General features: G+C 36.3%; 1 protein-coding gene across 1 annotated transcript in view; it reads left to right on the top strand.

The window, feature by feature from the left end:
• The first annotated feature begins 3,542 nt into the window (after nt 1-3,542).
• The window catches only part of LOC150080593 (acetylcholine receptor subunit beta-like 1), a 186,028-nt gene continuing 168,520 nt past the window's right edge, over nt 3,543-21,050 (top strand). Inside the window, exon 1 of the mRNA XM_090381681.1 lies at nt 3,543-4,001. Within this exon, the coding sequence (XP_090237807.1) occupies nt 3,914-4,001 (88 nt within the window). The 5' untranslated portion in view covers nt 3,543-3,913. The remainder of the gene's footprint in view (nt 4,002-21,050) is intronic.

The raw sequence follows: 21,050 nt of genomic DNA, 5'->3' as shown, positions 1-21,050 counted from the left end.
CAACGCCAAAATTTTATTAAATGGTAAAGATAAAGATAAAAAAGGCAAAACGATATTTATATATGCAATCTTTCTGAAAAGCAAAAATGCATGTAAATAAATCTTTATTAAATTCATATATATGGAGCGTGTGGACACTGACATATACGTTCCTAAGCATCAGATATGTTATAACTACCACGTGATGATGGCTGTTTCTGATCCAACTGGAAAGTTTAGTCATGTCCATTCATCATTCCAGTCGATACCACGCATCCAGTAGCACATCGTCCTGTATGTCGAAAGACGTGGCTAGACCATTGATGGATTGTCCTCCATTTCACTAAATACCAAACTGATTGCCGCGAGTTTGGCGTGGTTCGGAGAGAAAGATTTTGAGAACTGGCTGACGTATCCTTTGTTAAAGAGCCCACTATAATCTTTTCTTGAGGATGATTTCATTTGTGTAATCGATCTTGTGGCCCGAATGACTCCATTAATCGAATCATTCAGGTTTTTAGATTATTCGACATTAAGGAAAGTTTATGCATTCTCTGCTCTTTAAAATTTCTGATATTTTAAAACAGAAATCGTATAAGAGGCCGTAATTAAATTTGGGATTGAGAAGGTAAATAGAGTTATTATTATAGAGAAATAATTTATCGAGTAATCTTAATGGATTACCGTGGCGTTTACTTTTAATCAGTAAGGTGTACACTAATTAAATATTAGACGGTTAATCCACTTAAATATCAGAAATCAACTGGCTGTACATGTAGAAAAATATTTTTCTAATATAAATATTTAAAGAATGTCAAGTTAATATAAATACGGGTATTACATTACATTATGAGCATATTTTACGATAATTTATAGATTATCATAATAGATTTTATGATAATTTCTTAATATTATATAGTTTGAGTATTGTAATAATCTAGAAAAAGACTAGACTGAAAATCAAAAATAAATTGATGAGATTTTGGGTGTCTGTGTGTATGCATGTAAGTGTCCGTGAACGGACTCGAGCGCGCGCACAGATTGAGAGAAAGAAAGAGAGCCCCTTTCTCTATTATCGATTAATTTGCTATTGGATTTCTGGATGTTCCATGCTTTCGGGAAGGGATCGATCCCTTAGTGACTCACAGATAAATGAGGGTACTTTGACCGAAACTGATTATGCCAAAACGCCATCCCGTTAACCAAAGCAGTTAAATATTTTTCTTTCGACCTGAACCTTATGGAAAAGAGAGTTATTTACTCTCAGCATCTTCTACCAATTTATTACTGCAGGCTCAATTTCGAGTTACTAAGAAGCTGTGAACTAAACTGAATGATGCTTTCCATTCGTTCCCTGTTAAGCCAGATCTTAATAATCTGCAGATTACAACTTTCCATTTAAAATGCTCGATAAGAAGAGGTTTCGTGGTGTACTTCATCGAAAGAACGTTATTATTAGACTAGTTAAGACTTCCGCAGTTAATTTAAGAAGCAAAGAGAGTGGAACACGTGACTATTTTATTTTGCTATAAACATTACACTTTTCTTTTTGATGAAAAAATTCTTATATAAATCTTATTAATGTTTCTCCTTTTTATCTATTAATGACTTGAATAGATAAAAGATATTTATTATCTTAGGAAACACGTGAGAGTATTTTGTATACCAAATATACTTGTGGTATACAAACTTCCCCCATTCTGTCTTCCTTCACCTTAATTGAGAATATAATTTCTCTTCTCTCAACATTTTGTTTTTCATATCTTTCTGTGCAAAACAACTAAAGAATGAAAAATTTTTCCGTGGTATTGAATGCAACTGCCATAGAAAAAAACATGTAAACAACAACATCCATAGATCAGTTGACGTGAAATGTTTTTCGTGTCATTTTTCGATGGATTCCCCCAATTCTCCAATTTTAACGAACTCTTCAAAATGCATTTGTTAGAGTACAGTTAATGTACAGACATTTGATGGAAGGTTTCCAAATTTTTTTGGCCACTGGACAGTTTCTTACAATCGCGCAATTATGATAACAATGTAAATGAAAGATATCGGGACTTATTTAGCGAGAATTAAAGGTTGGGTTTGTTCTTTTTCTTTACCATTGGCCTTATTCAAAAAGAAGTCCCATTTAACTTAATTCATTCTTTATTATATTTTTTCTTTTCCTTTTTACTTTCTGATGAGAAGAAACGTCTGTTTCTTTCCCGGTTTCTGCAATGAAATACTGAAGAGAAACACTCCTCAGAATATCATTAACAGCAAACAGGAAAAAAAAATTTTAAATACCTAAAATGGAGAAATAAACCAAACCTTTCAGAAAAATCAAAAGAGAGAAAAATATGTTATTAAAGAAATACCTTTCAGTTTATTAAAGTTTACTACATTTCACTGGACAACTCTTTTGATCCCTTTCTAATTGATTAAATAAGCACGCCAATTAAAATTACTTAACAAAACCACACTTCGATCATGTCTTATTTAATTCTCAAAAATTAAAGTAAATTCTGTGAATCATAATTAGAAATATTTGCATAGTCTTGTAACCAGTTTGTAATCTTAAAGTAAGCACGTTCCTTCTCTTTGTTCTTGCTGCTTCGCTGAGTAGCAAAACATCTTATCTGAAATTTAATCCCGATGGGAACTGAAAGCTTTTTTCTAATAAATGTACATTTTCTCCCTTACGGTTTAAAGAAACAATTCTCTAGAGCACATTCACTTATTCATTACTCCGACATCCATTACTTCCCAACGCGTTATCAAACCAAAAATCCTAAGCATCCCACTACACCTAATTCACTTCTCCCAAAGATCACCAACACAGCCCTGCAATTTGCGGTGAATAAAGTTATAATTAGCCCCGGATAAGAAACAAACAACACAGAACAGCTAACGAAGATTTCTTTCTTTTATCGGGATGCTGTTAGAGAGTTTTTATCATTCTTCGAGTTCGGCTGAAAAACTGGGAGGTGTAGCAGCTTCCTCGCAGATTAAACTGCTCCACCACCCACTGATACGGAGCATCCAAATTGCTTCTTGCATAAGCAGCGCCTCATTCCGTTCACTTGTCAGATGATATTAATTGCGGTTCTGAAGGGTTCTTTCGCTTCCTCTCCACAGTCTCACATTAGACCACTTGCTTATGGTCTCAATGTCGTATGTGGTGCTCGTTCTTATAGCACGCTCCCGTACTATCTTTACTCCGTCCGTAATTTTGAAGAGGAAACTATAATCGATCAATACTTTCTCAAACGATTGTACTTATCTGCTTCCTAGGAATGCATCCAGTTAAGAGGCAGTTCTTCGGGAGGTTAGGAGGGGGGAAAGAGTGCGTTGCTGTCCCCTCTCCATTACTATTCCCCTAGAATCAATCGAAGCTATTTATGCCTGACTCTCCAGGTTACTTTGTGACGTTTTCCGCGTTCTCAGTTGGCGAGCCGATCTCTGTATGCAGCTACTGTCGCCTTTCGCCTCTCCTCCTACCCGCCAGAATGTAACGGGCCATGTTGCTCTTCGCAGTGCGCTGCGCACCCGAACTCTCTCTCTCTCGTCGTAGCGTAGCGTAGCGTTCGGGGGGGGCCGAACCTGAAAGCGTTTGTCAACAGTATGTAGCATTCGTTGTGTGTGCGTGTGTGAGAGAGTGTGTGTGCATGGAGGATGTTTTTGCCAGAATTGTGATCGACTAATTTGCCGCGATCGCAGAAGAGCGGAGTCTGTTTTTGGGAAATGGCGGTGCTCTTACTCGACAAGACTGTAGAGCACCCACTTGCTTTGATTTTCGTCGTCTTAGCGAGGAACGCGTCGTGTGTACTACCGGCTCCTTGGATGAGACTTGGCCATTAAGCGCCGGTACGGCAAATGTGCACATATTGACGAGCGATGCAATGGACTGCAGCCAGTCCACCGCCATATCTAGAAGGGAAGTGGTGGAATGTGTGATTACGTACACAACAGAGCGGTAATCATGAGATATTACGCTGCGGTCCTGCTTCTTGCCATGTATTCGCTCGTTCTCAGAGGTAGGTTCAACTCTTATTGTATATCTGCTTTCTATACACCTCGCGCCATTTGCATTGCTTCTTCTCTTTAGCTAAGGAATCGGCCATTTAGTTGCGTAGGCATTGTGCTATGTCTTACATTAAGAGAGCTTCTTTTGATATATTAGCTCGCTTTTTCGTAGACTCTTCGAACCAGTAAAGGTTTCGTTTACCCTTTGAATGACCAATCTGTCTTCTGAACTCATCTTGGAACTTCTCCGCATCGCACACTACACACGTCAGGAACTGTTACGTTTCATGTCCCTTACCCAAATTTAAATCAAAAGCTGCTTGTATTAAATATGCCAATACCGGTCCAGAGACTATAGGAAAGTCCAGGACATACAGTATTAAGTACAAAGTTGAATTATAAGTAGATATTTCGAAAAATTATGGTTATTACAGTTAATTTGTTCTACCTCCACTTTCACTGATATAGCTTATTGCTATATCAAGAGATATTTCGTATTTACGTTGGATCGGCTTATTTATGCATTACTATAAAAAGTATCTTTAAATGTACTGAGGGAAAAATTCAACGAGAGTTTCAAAAAGATTTAAGGTACTGCTCCAATGTTTTATAGTATTTGGTAAAAGTTTTAATGTGGAATTACTTCCTTTCAATATAATATCAGAAAGTGGACTTTCCGAAGTGTATTGTCATGAGAGAGATGCCTCAAAAAACATTAAGTGGGAATCCAGCTCCTATTTGGATGCTAATGATCCCACGTTCCAGTCCTTTTGTCTTTTTATAATATAAGAGATTGTAATTAAGAGTGGAAAGTTCAGAATTAAGGTGGGGTAACAGAAAAACGATGTACGGATAAAAAGATGCAATCAACTCTCTCTCTCTCTCTCTCTCTCTCTCTCTCTCTCTCTGTGGGTGTGTGTGGATCGATGAGTCTATGGATGAAATCTTCAGTGTTGCATGCTGTAATAACAGCATGCTGCTTCTAATTTAACAAGAGCAGTACAACTCATTGTTCTTATTAACGAAGGATAACATTTCTTTAAACCGAACACTAACAATCTTTTGTACGATCCACGTAGAATGAAAAAAGACAATTACGTCAGAACCTCCTCATTATAACTTATAGATAATTTGGTCCTTGAAGGTACTTTATAAGGTAAATTAATGGAAATAACATCTCTGTAAATGAGGGATAATTAATTTTGTTTGAGTAATAATCTCTCTCTCTCATAAATGCATGTTTCTAATGTAGTCATCAGTAATTATATAAGAAATTCATCTCTTTCAATTTCTTGATTTTCTTCTGTTCTATATAAAAAAGCTCATACAAAATTAAATGTATTATAATGAAGAAAGTGTGTTAATGTGACGTTACGCATACGTAGGGTTTGGTTTTTTTTCTTAAAATTGTTAAGGAGAATGTTATAGCCTTCGAAACATTTAATAAGAGTTTTTATAGTTTGTAATTATGATCATTTCTTTAGAACTAGTTCAGGTAGAGCTTGTTAATCCCCCTCCCCCCTGAGAATTCTAAATGTTGCTTGATACAGACTTATGCAAAAACTGAATAAATTCATGTTTCGTAGGCGCAGATATTATTCTTTAGTTTTATCAAATAAATTGTTCTACGCAATTATTTTAAGACTTTTTTCATAAAAAAATTACTTGGATAAAGAAAAGACAATGGTTGTTTTAAAAAGAAAAGGTTTCGCCGCATTGCCCCCTCTCTTTAAATATCTGCTTATCTAGTAAAAATGAAGCTTAGTTCTGTTATCTATAAAAACCTTGAATCAAAAATGTTAAAATCAGATTGTTGGTAAAAATTATTTCCTAAATACTGAATGCAGAGAGGGAAAATGATGAAGAAACAGATGTGTAAGTTACACTTCTACCAGCTTCATTTCTAATTACACTACATTTCGAAAATATTAGGAACTGTACTTTATTTGCCCACTGGTGCACTGGAAAAGGAATACCACGTGATATAGCCTTAAACTTAAACTTTAATTCCTTAAATACGCTTAGCACAGCCACCAACAAAAAAACGTCGAAATGGACAAAACGCGTGCTTCCAGAAAGCACTTATTCTCGGTACAGGCTGAGACAGCAATAGTCAAAACTGTGTAAATCATAGGTTTCTTTAAGGCTCCAGAATTTATTACAGGCCAGAAGACAGGCCACCTCTGAAGGAGTAGCTGTGGCAGAAAGAAAATGCTATGGGAGAAGAACAACATGGTTTCATGTGAAATCGAATCACTGATCTACATTCGAGAAATTATGGGATCCATTTGACCTAGGTGGAGATCATCCCATATCTGCTCAAAAAAGAAACTGCTAATTTTAACCAAAAGATAAATAAATGAATAAAACTCAGAAGCTCCAGTGGCGTGTTTGATTCGAAACGATTGGGCAATAAAAGATAGGAAACGGGTATGGCAGTCTTGTGAATTCTGATTTACACTCTTTTGTACAGACGGTAGACACTATTTAGAGCATGGAGGAAATCGATATGGTGATGGATGCATAATGTGTCTTTACTACTGAAAAAGCTGCGTGGGGTAGAATATTTTTGTTGAGAGTATTCTCAAGGCATGGACTGGATTCGATATGTCTGTGAACTTAAAGGATAAAAAAATGCCGCCGTACACTTAAGAAATTTATCAGATCATGTCCACACGTAATGCATCAGTTTACTCAGAAGCAGATAGTGAATTCAGTCACTTTCCCTCGCTCTGCAGATCTCTGCTTTGGACCCCTACTGAAAATCTGGGACATCTTCTGGAGGAAAAGTAATTTTTGTTGCAGCGATGGCATAAAATTATATTGGGCACTTTTTGACCGCTCGTTGAATCCATGCTAGATCGAATTAAAGTCTTTCTTGTATCCCGTAGGGAGTGACAAATATCTACCAATAGAACTATGTCATTTAGCCGTGGGATCGTTCATGAAGTCTCCTTTAGATAATTTAAACACTGCGTGAATCAAATTTTCACCAATGAATTATCAGTACTTCGAAAAGTCAAAGTCAGTGATCCAAATATAAAATGAGTGCTATACAGTTATTAATTCTAGAAGGAGAGAAACCTAGAAAGAGGTTTCGTTTTTTCCTCTAAATGGCACCGAAAACAAAATATCAAAAAAGTACATAGACTATACAGTTACTCTTCTGTTGTTCCCAGTGCTTTCAAACTCCTAACAGATTAACAAAAGAGTGAAAGAAACATATTGGAACAGTACTCAGACTACTTTTCTAAGCGAAAGCTCGTGAGTCGAATCATAGAAAACCTTGTTAAGTAGAAGAATATTAATTAGACTACATATTAGAAAATAATATTCCATTATTTAAAAAACAAATCAGAGAAAATCATTAATTATGTGTAATTCTGTTTGACAACTTACTACCATTTGCAAAATCGGAAAATCCACCACAATGTGTTTTCCAATTCCTTAAGATGAATGCATCCACTAAAACTAATTGAAATTCAGTGGCGTGCGCTTAGAAAGTGGGAGTACACTCAGTGACATGAAAGAGTTATCGAGCTATATTTTCCCGCTTTCCAAGCCTCTACACGTACGAGCATAAGTACAGTGATTTATTGTATAGACTCTTATTCTCCTGGTCAATACCAGCGATTGAGCCGTGTATCTAAAACAAAAGAGTTTGTGCGTCTTTTGACCTTTTCTATGCAATGTTGGTCCGATGGAATGGTATATTATCCCTCTAGAATAAGCCATCACCTGAGGGGGAGATTGAAGTCACTAACACTGTCCCACCTACCCGTAAAGTCATTCACCGATCATGATAGGAACCACTCTTCGCACTCTTTGTTCTATTCTATGGTCTAGCCACTTGCATAGACTAACTGAAATTCGAGATTTGCCAAACCAGAAAGTCAGTTTCCAGGGTTCAGGAGTCATTGATCGACTGAGGATATTTCCTTTTGATACATATCAATCATATTCATTTCTGGAAGGGTCTTCTGGTATTTTAACCTTTTCTCCGCAGTAGCAGGAGCAGTAATTTAGATTAATTTAGGTACTGTGCGTCCACTGAAACATCAAAACTTCAGTTCGAAAAAAGCCACTTATTCCTGCCACTGTCTTGCGCTCATTGAGTGTTTTCTTAGCTCTGAGCCATTTCTGGAATACCCATGACAATACTGTACATGGCGCTTTTATATCCGTCCTCTGAGCACCTACTTTCCTTCAAATTCACAATCAGTTAGATCAAGTTGTTTATCTATTTTCCGTTGAAAATGCACAGTAATCCACTACCGTGATGTTAGCTTAAACCTATACCACAGAGGGCTGCAAGCGTGTGACAAGTGATAACTGAGCAGTAACGGAAAATTATTTACTTGAGGAAAAATAACTCTTAATACATTTGTCGGGTGCATGGAATTCAACTATTATACACTCACTAAGCATTCGCTGTCGGCCTCTAAGTGATAAGAAGAAAATAAAGATTTACGTGCTTGTAGTGCAAATGAAATGCGATTTAAAATATCAGCTCTTCTAGAACTACAACCTGTTCAAGATATATATGCAGTGTCCTTCAATATGTATTGTATCGCCTTACCACTGGGAAGTAAATGATTGAATTACAAAAGTTACATTACAGGTAAATAGCAATACTAATTAAAGTAGGATGTAAGAGGCACGAGCACTCAGTAATAAGTAATGGAACAGAATGGAGAACAGTAGAGAACCTGGATTCCTTTAGAAGAGGCGAGTAGAGAGCGGAATCGCTGGACATTACAACAGTGGTAGAATATGATGTGCAATGACTATGCAGTCCAGGTATATCGGATGGACGCACTTGTGTTTAAAGCGTCTCCAAAGAAAAGTTTACTTCGTTTTGTATTGCCCCAACAGTAAAGTTCAATGATGGTAGTGTGAGGGCATGGATCTATTTTACTTGGTTCACTGGTTTCTGTCAATGATACCATGAATGCAATGCTATCTACTGTGACAACAGTTTTCCTTTTAATGTTCGGTGTTGCAAAGCGGTCAGTACAACAGTGTTTAGAGGAGAAAAATGCAGTTCGCCTGCTATTTACAAGCCCAGAACCTAGATCGACTACAATTTGACAAATTTGAGATGTTTTGGAACAACAGAGCCAAAACAAGATAATCCAGTTCAAACAGAGAGCTAGCTGCATCCTTCCTGGAAGAATGAAACAGAATCTAGTTTACACATAGCAAAAACTTGAAGAAACTGGTCTTCAAAATAAAATTAAGAGCCACGTTTAGTCCAAGATATGTGTCTACCTAAAATAAAGGATATCCTCTAGGTAGTACACTTTGGTTCATTAGCTCAAATATCACATTATTTGAGAGGAATGGAAGTTACAATATCACCAACTAGTTTTTGAACGTCATTTGAACGCCATAGTAAAGGAATGATTCTTAGGAGGAAGAAAATAGGCGCACTGCTGTCAAAAATCAGGTTTTACCGTGTGAATTCATTAAATAGTCACTTCTCATCAAAACAAACAAATACAATCACAAAAGGTGGAGGAAGTGTTTGGGTTGGGAAAATATGTAAAAGAAAATCATGAAGGCAAAATATGGTTGCAATACAAAGGAATGAAAAATAAACTGTAAATTAATTCAATATGCAATTCAAAATTAATTTGTTCTGTATAATGCATGCTAAAGCTTTCCTATGAAGAGGTTCATATTCATCTTTAAATCCAAGAAACTTTCATCAGGCACATGTCCACATTCTCGCATCTGTTTCTTCTTTCGCAGTTGGTTTCCTCAGTATTTCCACAAGAAATTCATTCCCTGGTGTTAAAACCCATTTCATTTTGTTTCACATGAGCTTGATTGAATTTTAGATTGCAGTCAAAACTCAGCAAGTTCCAGGACACCATTCTTCCAAAACCAGACGAGTTACCTGAAGTTCGGATTTCGAACTACAAAAATCGTCAGTCTTGTTCCATAAAATAATCCGATGATCTTTTTATATCCAGTTGAATGCACAAAGTTCACTAAACCTTCAGTAAGAGCTAAATACACATTAACTTTTCACATTTTAAAATTAATTAAAGCTATCTGTGAAACTGTCAAATTAAAGGCAAACAGTGCAGTTTTAAGAAGTGTCACCTCTCCACCGAAGGTTCTTAAATTGAATAATTCTCTTTCGATGTTGTTCGCATAAAAATAGGTGCATAACTACTACTCTGACCTATTTGACTTAATACCAGAGCCACCTAAATCTTCGTAGATTGCAGTAGTAAGATAATTAGGGATTCTATGAATTAAGGTGCACGCGAGTTGATGGTGAATAGTGAGTGTTGTATAGTAGCTCGGCGGTACAGTGTGACATCGGATATTGTGTGTATAATCTGACATTGACAACTGACACTGTGTACAATGTGAAAAGGTTAACAGCAATGACCTCCGCTCGCTACTGTTTTCCATATGAATCAATTCAGTGCGCTGTTCGCATTATGGGAAGGTTTAAGAGCGCCAGATGAATATTTGTAAAAGGTTGTTTATGGTATTGCTATTTATATGAAACATAGATGACTCTAATGCAACAGTTTACAGAATTTTCTATAAATGTGTTAATTTTTGCTAGTAATGTTTTTTTTATGAAAAAAAAGACCACGATAGGCATCAACGATGCATGTGATTAAAGTATCTTATTTTATTAATTATCGATTAATTTATTTCATTAAATTTCAGTAATGATTTATAGGTTCCAATGACTATTACGAGAATCATTTCGAAACATGTTAAATTTACAGATGTTCACTTTAACATAGAAAGGTATAGGCTGGAATCCTGTAACTGACTGCATGATTTACAAAGGTTTCGTCTACCGGAGCCATGTTACCCGATATAGAAATGTCTTTTAGAAATCATCCTGGTTCATTGGATGATTTCTAAAAGGTTTCTTCTATAGGAGCTGTGTTACCCGATCTAAGATGGAAGAGAGAGTAACATTTTCTCATATGGTATTTCGGATTTTTAGACAATGTGCAATACGGCCAATGTGCAATTTTTAGACAATGTGAACACGCGACATCTACAGATGTAATACACAATCGCAGTCGCTAACCCATCTGGTCAGCATGGAGACTTATGACCAATATCTTCCCAGTTTAAGAGAATGCTTATGGTTCTAAAGTAGACTGGGAAAAACTGAAGAAGAGAAGAAAATAAAAGTTTCTGGAAGGAGTCTTCTAGGTACAAATCACTGCTGAATTGCCATAATTTGTTCGAGGCATCATTCTTGAAAACCACAGACTAAAGACTATGATGATGACGTAGTAAAAAGATAAGATTTACACTTATTATTCAAACAAGATAAGCGGTATACACACTTTATTCAGCTGCTAATAGGCATCTTTATAAGAAAGTAGTAGTAGTAGTGGCATGTGATGCAAGAAAGCAAGTGTATGAGCTTATGCAGCATCAGCCAAAAAAAAAAAAAAAATCACACCATTCCCTCCAAATGCCTGTCCAGTTCCTCCTTAAATTTATTCAACCTATCAACTTCCACAACGACAGATGGAAGTTTGTTCCAGCAATTAACCACCCGCTGGCTAAAGGCAAATTTCCGCACATCTATTCTACATCTGTCCTTTCTTAATTTGAACTTATGCCCCCTTAGGTTCGTAATCTGAACAAGCGGAAGGATCCCATCAGAATTCAGCGTGCTCAACCCATTCAAGGCCTTATACACCTCAATCAGATCACCGCGCAGGTGCCTAGTCTCCAGCCACTGCAATTTGCAGAACTTAAGCCTCTCTTGGTAAGAGGATCCCTTCATTCCCCTCACCAATCTTCTCTGTACACGTTTAATTAAATCTACATCCTTCCTAAAATGAGCCCTCCAGACCTGTACGCAGTACTCAAGGCGTGGCCTGACCACTGACTTATACAGAGGAACAATCACCTCCTTTTCCCTGCTAGCAAAATTCCTATATATCATTGACAAAACTCCATGGCCTGCCCTGGCAGCCTGTCTGCATTTCTCAGAAAACTTCATATCTGACTGCACAATTACTTCCAGATCTTTTTCATTTTCTACCACCTTAAGTGTAGTAGCACACAGTTGGTACGTTTCTCTAGGGTTACTTCTACCCATATGTAGTACTTTGCATTTGTCAAGGTTAAACTTCAGTTGCCACTTCTTAGCCCATCTGCACAAATTATCTAGATCCTGTTGCAGTAGCACAATGCCATTACTGTCATTAACAACCCTGCCAACCTTTGTATCATCTGCAAACTTCGACATTAAGCCTGATATACCTTCATCAATATCATTGATAAATATACAAAACAACAGTGGACCTAACACCGAAACCTGTGGGACTCCACTAATAACATTAGTCCAAGAAGAGCAGCACCCATTGATTACCACCCTCAACCATCCTTTTATCCACTGTAGCAACTTACCCTTAATACCATTCTGCTCCAATTTGTACAATAGTCTTCCATGTGCAACAGTATCAAAAGCTTTCCTGAAATCCAAATATATGATATCAAAATTATGTTTTGCATTCAGTTCCTTTGTAACTACATTGTAATATCCTATCAAATTTGTCAGACAAGACTTTCCCTTAACAAACCCATGCTGTGTCTGAATTATTGCTGCAGTCTTGTCTAGATGATCCTGCAATGCATCTTTAACCAGAGACTCCATTATTTTACCCGGAAAAGAAGTTAAACTAACTGGTCTGTAATTACTCGTGTCACCCTTCGATTCCCCCTTTGTGAATTGGGGATACATTTGCACATCTCCAGTCCGTGGGGACCTCCCCTGAGTCCAAGGATGCTCTCATAATTATGGCTAAGGGTTTGCTTAGTTGCTTTGCCGCCTCCTTTAATATAATTGGATAGATCCCATCCACCCCAGGTGCCTTTCTTATGTTTAACTTGAACAATTTCTCCTCCACTTTTCTCTTAGTTATTAAAAAATCATTAAGCACCCTGCTACAATTTGATAACCTTCTGCCATTTTCAAACTTTAATAACTCCTCATGTGTGAATGCAGATGGAAAATACTCATTCAGTTTGTTTGCTCTGTGAGCAGGATTATCAACACTCGAACCATCGATGTCAAGTGGACCAATCAGATTCATCCCCTTCCTTTTAGAGTTTATATAAGTAAAGAAATCCTTGCTGTTTTTCTTAGCATCCTTTGCCAAAGATTTCTCGCAATCTGCCTTTTCCTGCGTAACCTCCTCTGTGACTTGGTTACAGATTAGCTTATATCTGCCATAGGTTTCTGTGTCGCCTGATAATTTATATGCTTCCATGCATTTTTCTTCTCTGTCACGGGTCTCATTAGTTCATTTGATAACCATATAGGCCTAAACCTTGAAATATTTCTTAATTAGGTATGAAACGATTAGTTCCTTGAACGCTTCCCACTTAGAATTTGCTGTCGGTAACATCATCAGTTGATCCCACTGCACAGAATTTAAAAACTGTCTGAGACCACTGTACTCACCTTTACGAAAGCAAAAACCCTTTCATTTACCCCTGATGGTAATTATATCTTTAAGTAAATCCCCCGTCAGTACACTGTGATCACTGCCACCTAGTGGTTCCTTTATCTGCAAATTCTTAATACACGAATAATCACTGCTGATAACCAGATGAAGAGTATTACCCTCTCTGGTTGCCCCTCGAACATGCTGCTGCAGAAAACAATCATCCAATAAATCCACAAAAGTCTGACTAGTGTGTGAGTGACCAACCCACAAGTTTCAGTCAATATCTGGGAAGTTAAAATCCCCCATTATAAGACATTCTGATTTACTAGCCCACTATTTCTCTGTACAATTGTTCATTGTACTCATTCGAGTCATTAGGCCTATAACACACTCCCACTCTTATTTTTGCTTTCACAGTGCTTATGTCACACTAAACTGACTCAACAGTGCACTGTTCATCTATATCAACTGGATGCACGTCTTTTGATTTTATGTTTTTCTTAATTAACAGCATAACACCTCCTCCCTTCCTATCCTTTCTGTACACATTGTACTTCCCAAATTCCAATTCTGTATTCCTAATATCAGTTTGACACCACGTCTCTACTATCTCAACAATATCCGCCTTTGATGTCTTGACCAACACTTCAAATTCATAAAATTTATTTGCTATACTTCTAGCATTGGTATACATACACCTATTCTTATTCTTAGTTACCCTAACACATCCTATATACCCAACTGTTTCACGATGACTGCCATCCGTCCCTGAAACCCCCAACACCCCTCGCTACTTATTCTAATAGAAGTTGTGCAAGAATCATCTTCACTTCTGCCTGCGGCTACTTTTACCCTTTTAGTCTGTGAATCCCCCCAAGCTAGCAGTTTTCCGACCCACCTAACACTGCCTCGATAGCATCAGCAAATATTTTTGCACCCTTTCTATTTAAATGTATCCCATCCCTGTAGAAGCAGTCTCTCCTGTTAACGAGCACAGACCACGCTTAAATAGATATGCATAACTTGGCGCACATTCTATAGGGAAAAGGGCGCAATGAAACTGATTCAATGTATTTTACGGGGCTACTATTAGTTTTATCTATTCTATTACACACTATGTAGGGCAAATGGGGTGAAACTAAGCAATATTAAGTGCATTAAGAACTGTTATTTTGAGCAAAAATCAAATAAAGCTAAAGAAATGACTGAATGCATGGAATTCTAAAATACAAATCTCCATGAGTGCACTCTGATACAAAGGAACTTTATCCTATCACAGTACGTGAGGAAAGCTTCGTGCTTTTCGGGGTGAATGGGAAATATCAGAAAACAGCTGGAGGCAATAGCGACAGGATTAATAAAATCCTCTTCGAAATTAAAAGGAAACCGGAATGACAGTTTTCTGTTCTTTATTAGAAACAGAACGTAATTTGCAATTATAACAAATCAGTTAAGAAGACGTAGCATATTTAAATAACTGAAATAGAATTAACTAATCTGGCTTTCATAAATGGTTGGTTTTAAAATATCTTTTGGAAAAATCCCCTAGGAGATTTACTTCCCTTCAGGGGGGGAGGTTTGAGAAAGAGGGGGGAGAGAATATCAAAAACTGAAGCTACAGGATAATACAATATGTTCAAAACAATAAAACAGAGAGCTATTTTGTGGAGACATCTGAAATCATTAGATAGATTTTGCCATGAACAAAAAACAGGCACATTTCTTACAGTAGACTAGAAGGGATCATGTGCTCTAATAAAAGTAGAAGATTAAATGCAAACGAGGATACTCATTTGCCTATAGAATCATCGCTGCTGCTACTACAGGTAGATGAAATTCAGATGCACATGAATATATGTGTTGGTTTCTGCTGGCTATTACTGCATGTGCTCAATCTCCCATTTAATAAAATGATGCATTCTGTTCGGAGTATTAGTTTCATGTTTGGTTTGTACCTTACTTTTCGAACATCCCTTTCGCATCTGTTTTAGGAATTAAAATTAGTCTTTCCAATTATTTGAAAATACTAAAATTTTAAAATGGTCTTTCCTTTTCAAATTGGTATTAAATACAAAAATGGTAAGCCGTTGGCAGAGGTACGAATTCAAATTCCATTAATGGAGGAAGGAACTTACTGAGGGGCTTATCAAGAAGGAATCAATTGGTCAGTCCCTAGCAGAGGCATATACGTTTTATAACTGAGGGGCTTTTCAAGGTGGAAATGACTGATAAATCCCTAGCAGAGGGACTGACCGGGGACAGTCACAGAAGGGGCATTTACGTTTTCTAACATTTCTCCCTATTGCCTTTTCATCTGTAGAATGAAATAATGAATCTGTAGAACTGTGGAATGAAAAAGATAAATTCGGAAATATTATGCAAAAATTGGATAAGTATTATAGAGGTTAAATTATGCAAGGAAGCGGACGTTTTCTGCGTCTCCCAAAAAAGGAAAAAAGAATAAACTAAAACATGGCAACCCAGAATTAAATTAACTTATTAAATTAATAAGTGACCTGTTATGCATATATCAATAATTCAATCAATAATAAAACCTTAAATTGGAAGTCCAGAAACCATTTTGGATATATAATCGTAAAGGTAACAGATTTTCCAATTCTTGTTCCAGAACATTTTTCGCGTTCAAGTTCAGCTTTCCTAAGAAGGTAGAGAAAAAAATATATATTTCAGTCATCATACTTGATTCTCTGTGCAATAGTTAACCCCTCAGCCAATTTGTGTTGGTCCAAAATGCAAAATATGATAAGTGGGGTCATCACTGTCCATTTGGTTGGAAAGGTACAACTTCAAAGTCTATCAATGTCAATAGGAAATTATGGAGGGCTTTTCAAGAAGGGACGGTGGTCTCTATCAGAGATATGCGATTTTTACAGGATTTTATCTGATAATAGACACATCCGGAGTGCGCACTATACAATACCATGTCATAGCATAGCATGGATTGCTTTAATATTAATCTTAAACAATAAAAAAACACCTTTTGAGAGACCACCTAAAAGTATTTGAAGTTCTTAGGGATGCCATTCCCTAATCAATACTAGGCTATCATTTCTTCAGGTGCATTTTATGCACAGTAGTGTTCCTCTGTACACAAAATGTACAGGAGAGCATTTACTTTTTCTCCTGCACGATCCTGTGGGAGAAAAATCATTCGATATGAATCAAAAACTTTTATGAATTTGTGATCCATATCCGCAATATAACCCGCATTGGGGAAGACCTGTTAAAGGAATTCGGTTATGACAGCAATCTGACAAATGAACAAAGAAGAAGATAAAATGGAAGGGAGAAACACTGACGATTTGGTTAGTGCACGTAAGGATCTCCCAATCCAATGGCTTGACTGATATCTCTTCTTACTTCGATTACTTGCTTTTCAGAGTGGGATGATGACGTTAATCGATGCAAGAACAGTTTGTGTATTCAGATACTATTTTATTCTTATTAAGACCTATAGTTTTAATTCAATATGGTTTTACTTGACAGACAGACAAGTGAACACTGCGTCTTTATAATGCGTTAGTCCCTGTGCATATTAATACGAGGAATATGGTTTATTTTATGTCTCGGTCGATATTACACCATATGACCTTAGCTGCTTTTCGGATCAATATTAAACCATGTGCCCGTAGTGTTTAGATCGATAATACGAGGAGAAGAGAACATTAGATTGCCCGAACTATTTATGTAGGTGAAGTAGAAGAAGTAGAAATTTGGACATTTTTATGCAATCGGTGTGAAAGATATTTCCATGTGCTGTAGGTCGTTGAGATTTCCACCTCTAGTCATGGCTACCACAACTTCTATGACATCTACATGACGTATGATATCAGCTAAGGAGAAATCCGATCGTCCCAAAATATCTCCCAAAGGGAAGGAGAGATAGAGAAAGAGAAAACATGAGAAAAATATGCAAAGCGAATAGCATTCTGGAATCACTCTCGACTGAGAAGCAAAGAGACGATTTACTAAAATGTCCCTTTCCACATAGAAACACACCCCCTGAAGCGAAGCATGATACTAAAGAGAGTGGTTATTCCATGTCCAATTGAGCTCGGCTATCTCCGATATAGTCGATCTGGTGTGGTCTCTTCTGATTGTTGTCTAGACTAGAATGATCAATGGTTGGACCACGATCTATAACATCCAAAAGAAATCCATTTCACAGTTAGCTGATACGAATTCTTTCCACTAAACTTGGATCTCTGGATTCAAAGTTGATGTACGCACGTTAATAAAAACAGATTTAATGCTCTAGTAAAAGTTAAGGACTAGATGGAGAGGAATATCAGTTTACTAATTCATTTATTGTAATCTCTCCCTTTCAACTTCAGGAAGAAAGAAATTATAACAAATTTTAAAAAGAAATTTTCTGTTTATACTCCGGGAAGACCACAGGTCAGAAGAGTTCCCAAGATAGAGAGAATACAAGACACAACACCGTATTTAGCAGTCACGGGCTTGAAGACCAGTCATTGGTCTTGAAGACCTGGCTCATTGTAAACATTTCGACTTTATTTAGACAGTATCGAAATTTCTCTATGATTAGAGGTTTTTTTTATAAAATTATTTCTAACAGATATGGAAATTAAACTCTAATTTTTACAAATATCTGTATATTATTATGAATAAGATTTTATATTTTAAAATCCAAACGCTCTTAAAGTCTATGCAGTTTCTATACGTGTACTAATGAACTAAACATCATTTACATCGAAATTTCGGTGAGCTGGTAAGGAAACTTGTTTATTTGCTACTACATATTATAATGACAGTGAATCCTACTGATCAATTCTACTTCCTCTCTCGTATCTTTTAAAACGGCGACGTTGTTACCATCCTGTCGTAGTTCTGTATAAAACATGCAGCTGAATTCCTCAGAGGTTTTTCTAAATTTACTAGCACATCTTTCAATTTGCTACTAGGCGCGATTCATTCCACAGACCCCGGTGAAAGAAACTACTTCTAAAACGGTCCGAAACTTGATAAGGAATCTTTTCATTTCGTTAGGTTACTTTCGACCTTTTTCTTTGCTTGGAATACTTGAGAAAAGTGACTAGATAAAGAGAGAAAGAAGATGAATGGACAAAATTTCTTCATTATGATTTCCTGATTTCAGCGCATTTTATTTCTCTGATTCTCGAAGCCGGGTAAGTTTTTTTTTTTCCCAACGCATGTTGCTGACTCAGAACAATACTCATATCACAGATGTCAACGTTGTTTGCTGATCCAGCTGTTCCTATTCAATGTATTATTTCCAACTTGCAGTTCCATACCTACATGTAGAAAGGAAAATGTACTTGAATATTTTTATATTGAATCTAAAGGTTGATGATCCTTCCTTTGTGCATTTCAATTTTGGAAAATTCTCATTTTAACTTGCATTTCGTATTTTTGTTATCAAACATTTATGATCTATGGAATTCCTTAAACATCAATTGATAAGTAAGGATTAAATACGCGTTGACTTGGCGCGCTGTTTGAACTGCACGACAGAAAAAGGCAAGAAATAGCTATCGATGTAATTTTTCCTCACCAAAGTCCATTAAAACAAAAAAAAAAAGAAAAATCAGATCCAGTAAATTGTCTCGTTTTCTGGTTTCTTCTTCTTTCAATTAATTACAAGGGTAATGGTAAATTTTCTGCTTGAAAAGTCCAAAGAGCCCTCTGTTCTTCCCATGTGACCATTCCAAACTTCGCCAAGCACAATTCACTCTTTTTTCGGCTCTCTTCTGTATTTTTTTTCTTCCAAAAATAGGAGGTAGGTAAAGTATCTTTTCATAAAGTGCTTTCTCGCATCACATCCAACATAAATCTACCCCCTGTTTGCTGTAGTTCATGATAATCTAAACTGACCTCATTACCTTTATCTCTTCCTTTTATTTCTACTCTCTAAAGTCATCCTCTTCTGTTCTCTTTCCATTCATCTTCTGTACTGTCAATAGTGATCTTTATGTCTCTTCTTTAAGACGACTCTGCGAATCTGTTTTGTAGTCCATCTATTGTCTCTGTCATAACGATCAGATCATCATCCAACAGACTTTGTTCTTTTTTCAGTTCTCCCTTATATATATATATATATATATATCGGTTATAATAATGGCTAAAAAGAGGCTCAGAGCTGATCCCAACAAACCAAACTTCATGTCAAAATAATCCTTTTCCCCAGTTCTCGATCCACTCCAATTTCCTTCGCACATTATCATTATTACTCTAACTTTCCTACAACCCCTTTTTTTCCCTAAAAACTTTACTGTTCATGATTCTCAGTGACCGCTGTACTCTTATTTCTTTTATAGCCAAGTGTTTCAATTCCAACTTCCATTTTTTTCTGTAAATTACTGTCTTTCCATTAAAAATGTAATTTAAAAAGACAAGGAAAATCAGTAAATATTCAATCAATATAATATAAACAAAAATATTTTTAATATAATTATAAAACTTTTTAAAAATAACATTTAAATATCTATCTGTTTCGATCATTTTTCTCAACGATGAATTACGTCCATCTGACTTTAATTTCACAAAATAATAATAACCAAGTCAACTTCAATCAAAAGTCGAATTTGAATTCTAAATTACAGACAATCCTTTTTTAATTCTGGATTTTCAAAAGCTTGCAAATTATTAAAATTGCAACGTTTGCTTGAAGATAATTTAGTTAGCATATGTTTTAATGTAGAATTAAGGCCGATGGGAGCATAAGATTCATAAAATGGAAATTGGATTCATTTATAAAATTAAAATGGACCTCTCCTGCTTATAAGAACTAAATAAGATGCTTGTTACATCTTGGTACTTTCTGTTCCTTCTGAAATAATTAAATATACAGAAAATATTATCAAGTCATGTCATCTGCTTTCATTTAATAACTCGACAGCGCATCTTTCATTATTAGAATCTACTTTATAATATTACTAAGGTGGCATCAGACTAGTGTACTTAAGATTTATGATTGCCACAGTGCTTTCTGATACCACACGTTCCCATTATCCAATGCAGTATTTCTCTTTTTAGCAAACCATTTAAATAGAAAAGTAATCCCGCAGCCTAATCTATCCTTTCTTTTTATGCACTCCAAACAAAATGAGCATTATCTGTCCTCCCCCAACCTGGAAAACTGTGCGTATTTTGACAAAATTTAATTAATGATAGCTGGTGTTTAATATTTAGCCAATGCAAACTAAGGCCATGAGGCATAAATGCATTCCGATATGGTTTTAAAAAATAAGCATCACCGCGACAGTTACTCCGGTCCTTGAATGCTGCGACTGTAGCCACTGCGCTGCCCACAAAGGCTGTATAATGGGATCTGTAAGTGTAAATACTGGGTACTAAAATGTAAAATATTGCGCATTTATCTTAAGAAGTTTAGGATAAAAAAGCAGTTAATAAAATGAGTTCTGTTTCTTTTATTCTAACAATTTAGTTCTTGCATCCTTCTAAAATTTCGGACACGATGACCAGGCCTATTATTTTTATTAAATTGTTTTGTATACTTTGGAGATGGCCATAAAAGGCTAGAAACGCTTATATTCTACATATTTTATAGTGGCGTGAGAACAAAAGACACGCAATGTG

The sequence above is a fragment of the Mastigoproctus giganteus genome, chromosome 9 (assembly GCF_048544385.1).
Source record: "Mastigoproctus giganteus isolate SK-2022 chromosome 9, ASM4854438v1, whole genome shotgun sequence".
Classification (NCBI taxonomy): Eukaryota; Metazoa; Arthropoda; class Arachnida; order Uropygi; family Thelyphonidae; genus Mastigoproctus; species Mastigoproctus giganteus.
This window is presented reverse-complemented; position numbering and strand designations above follow the sequence as displayed.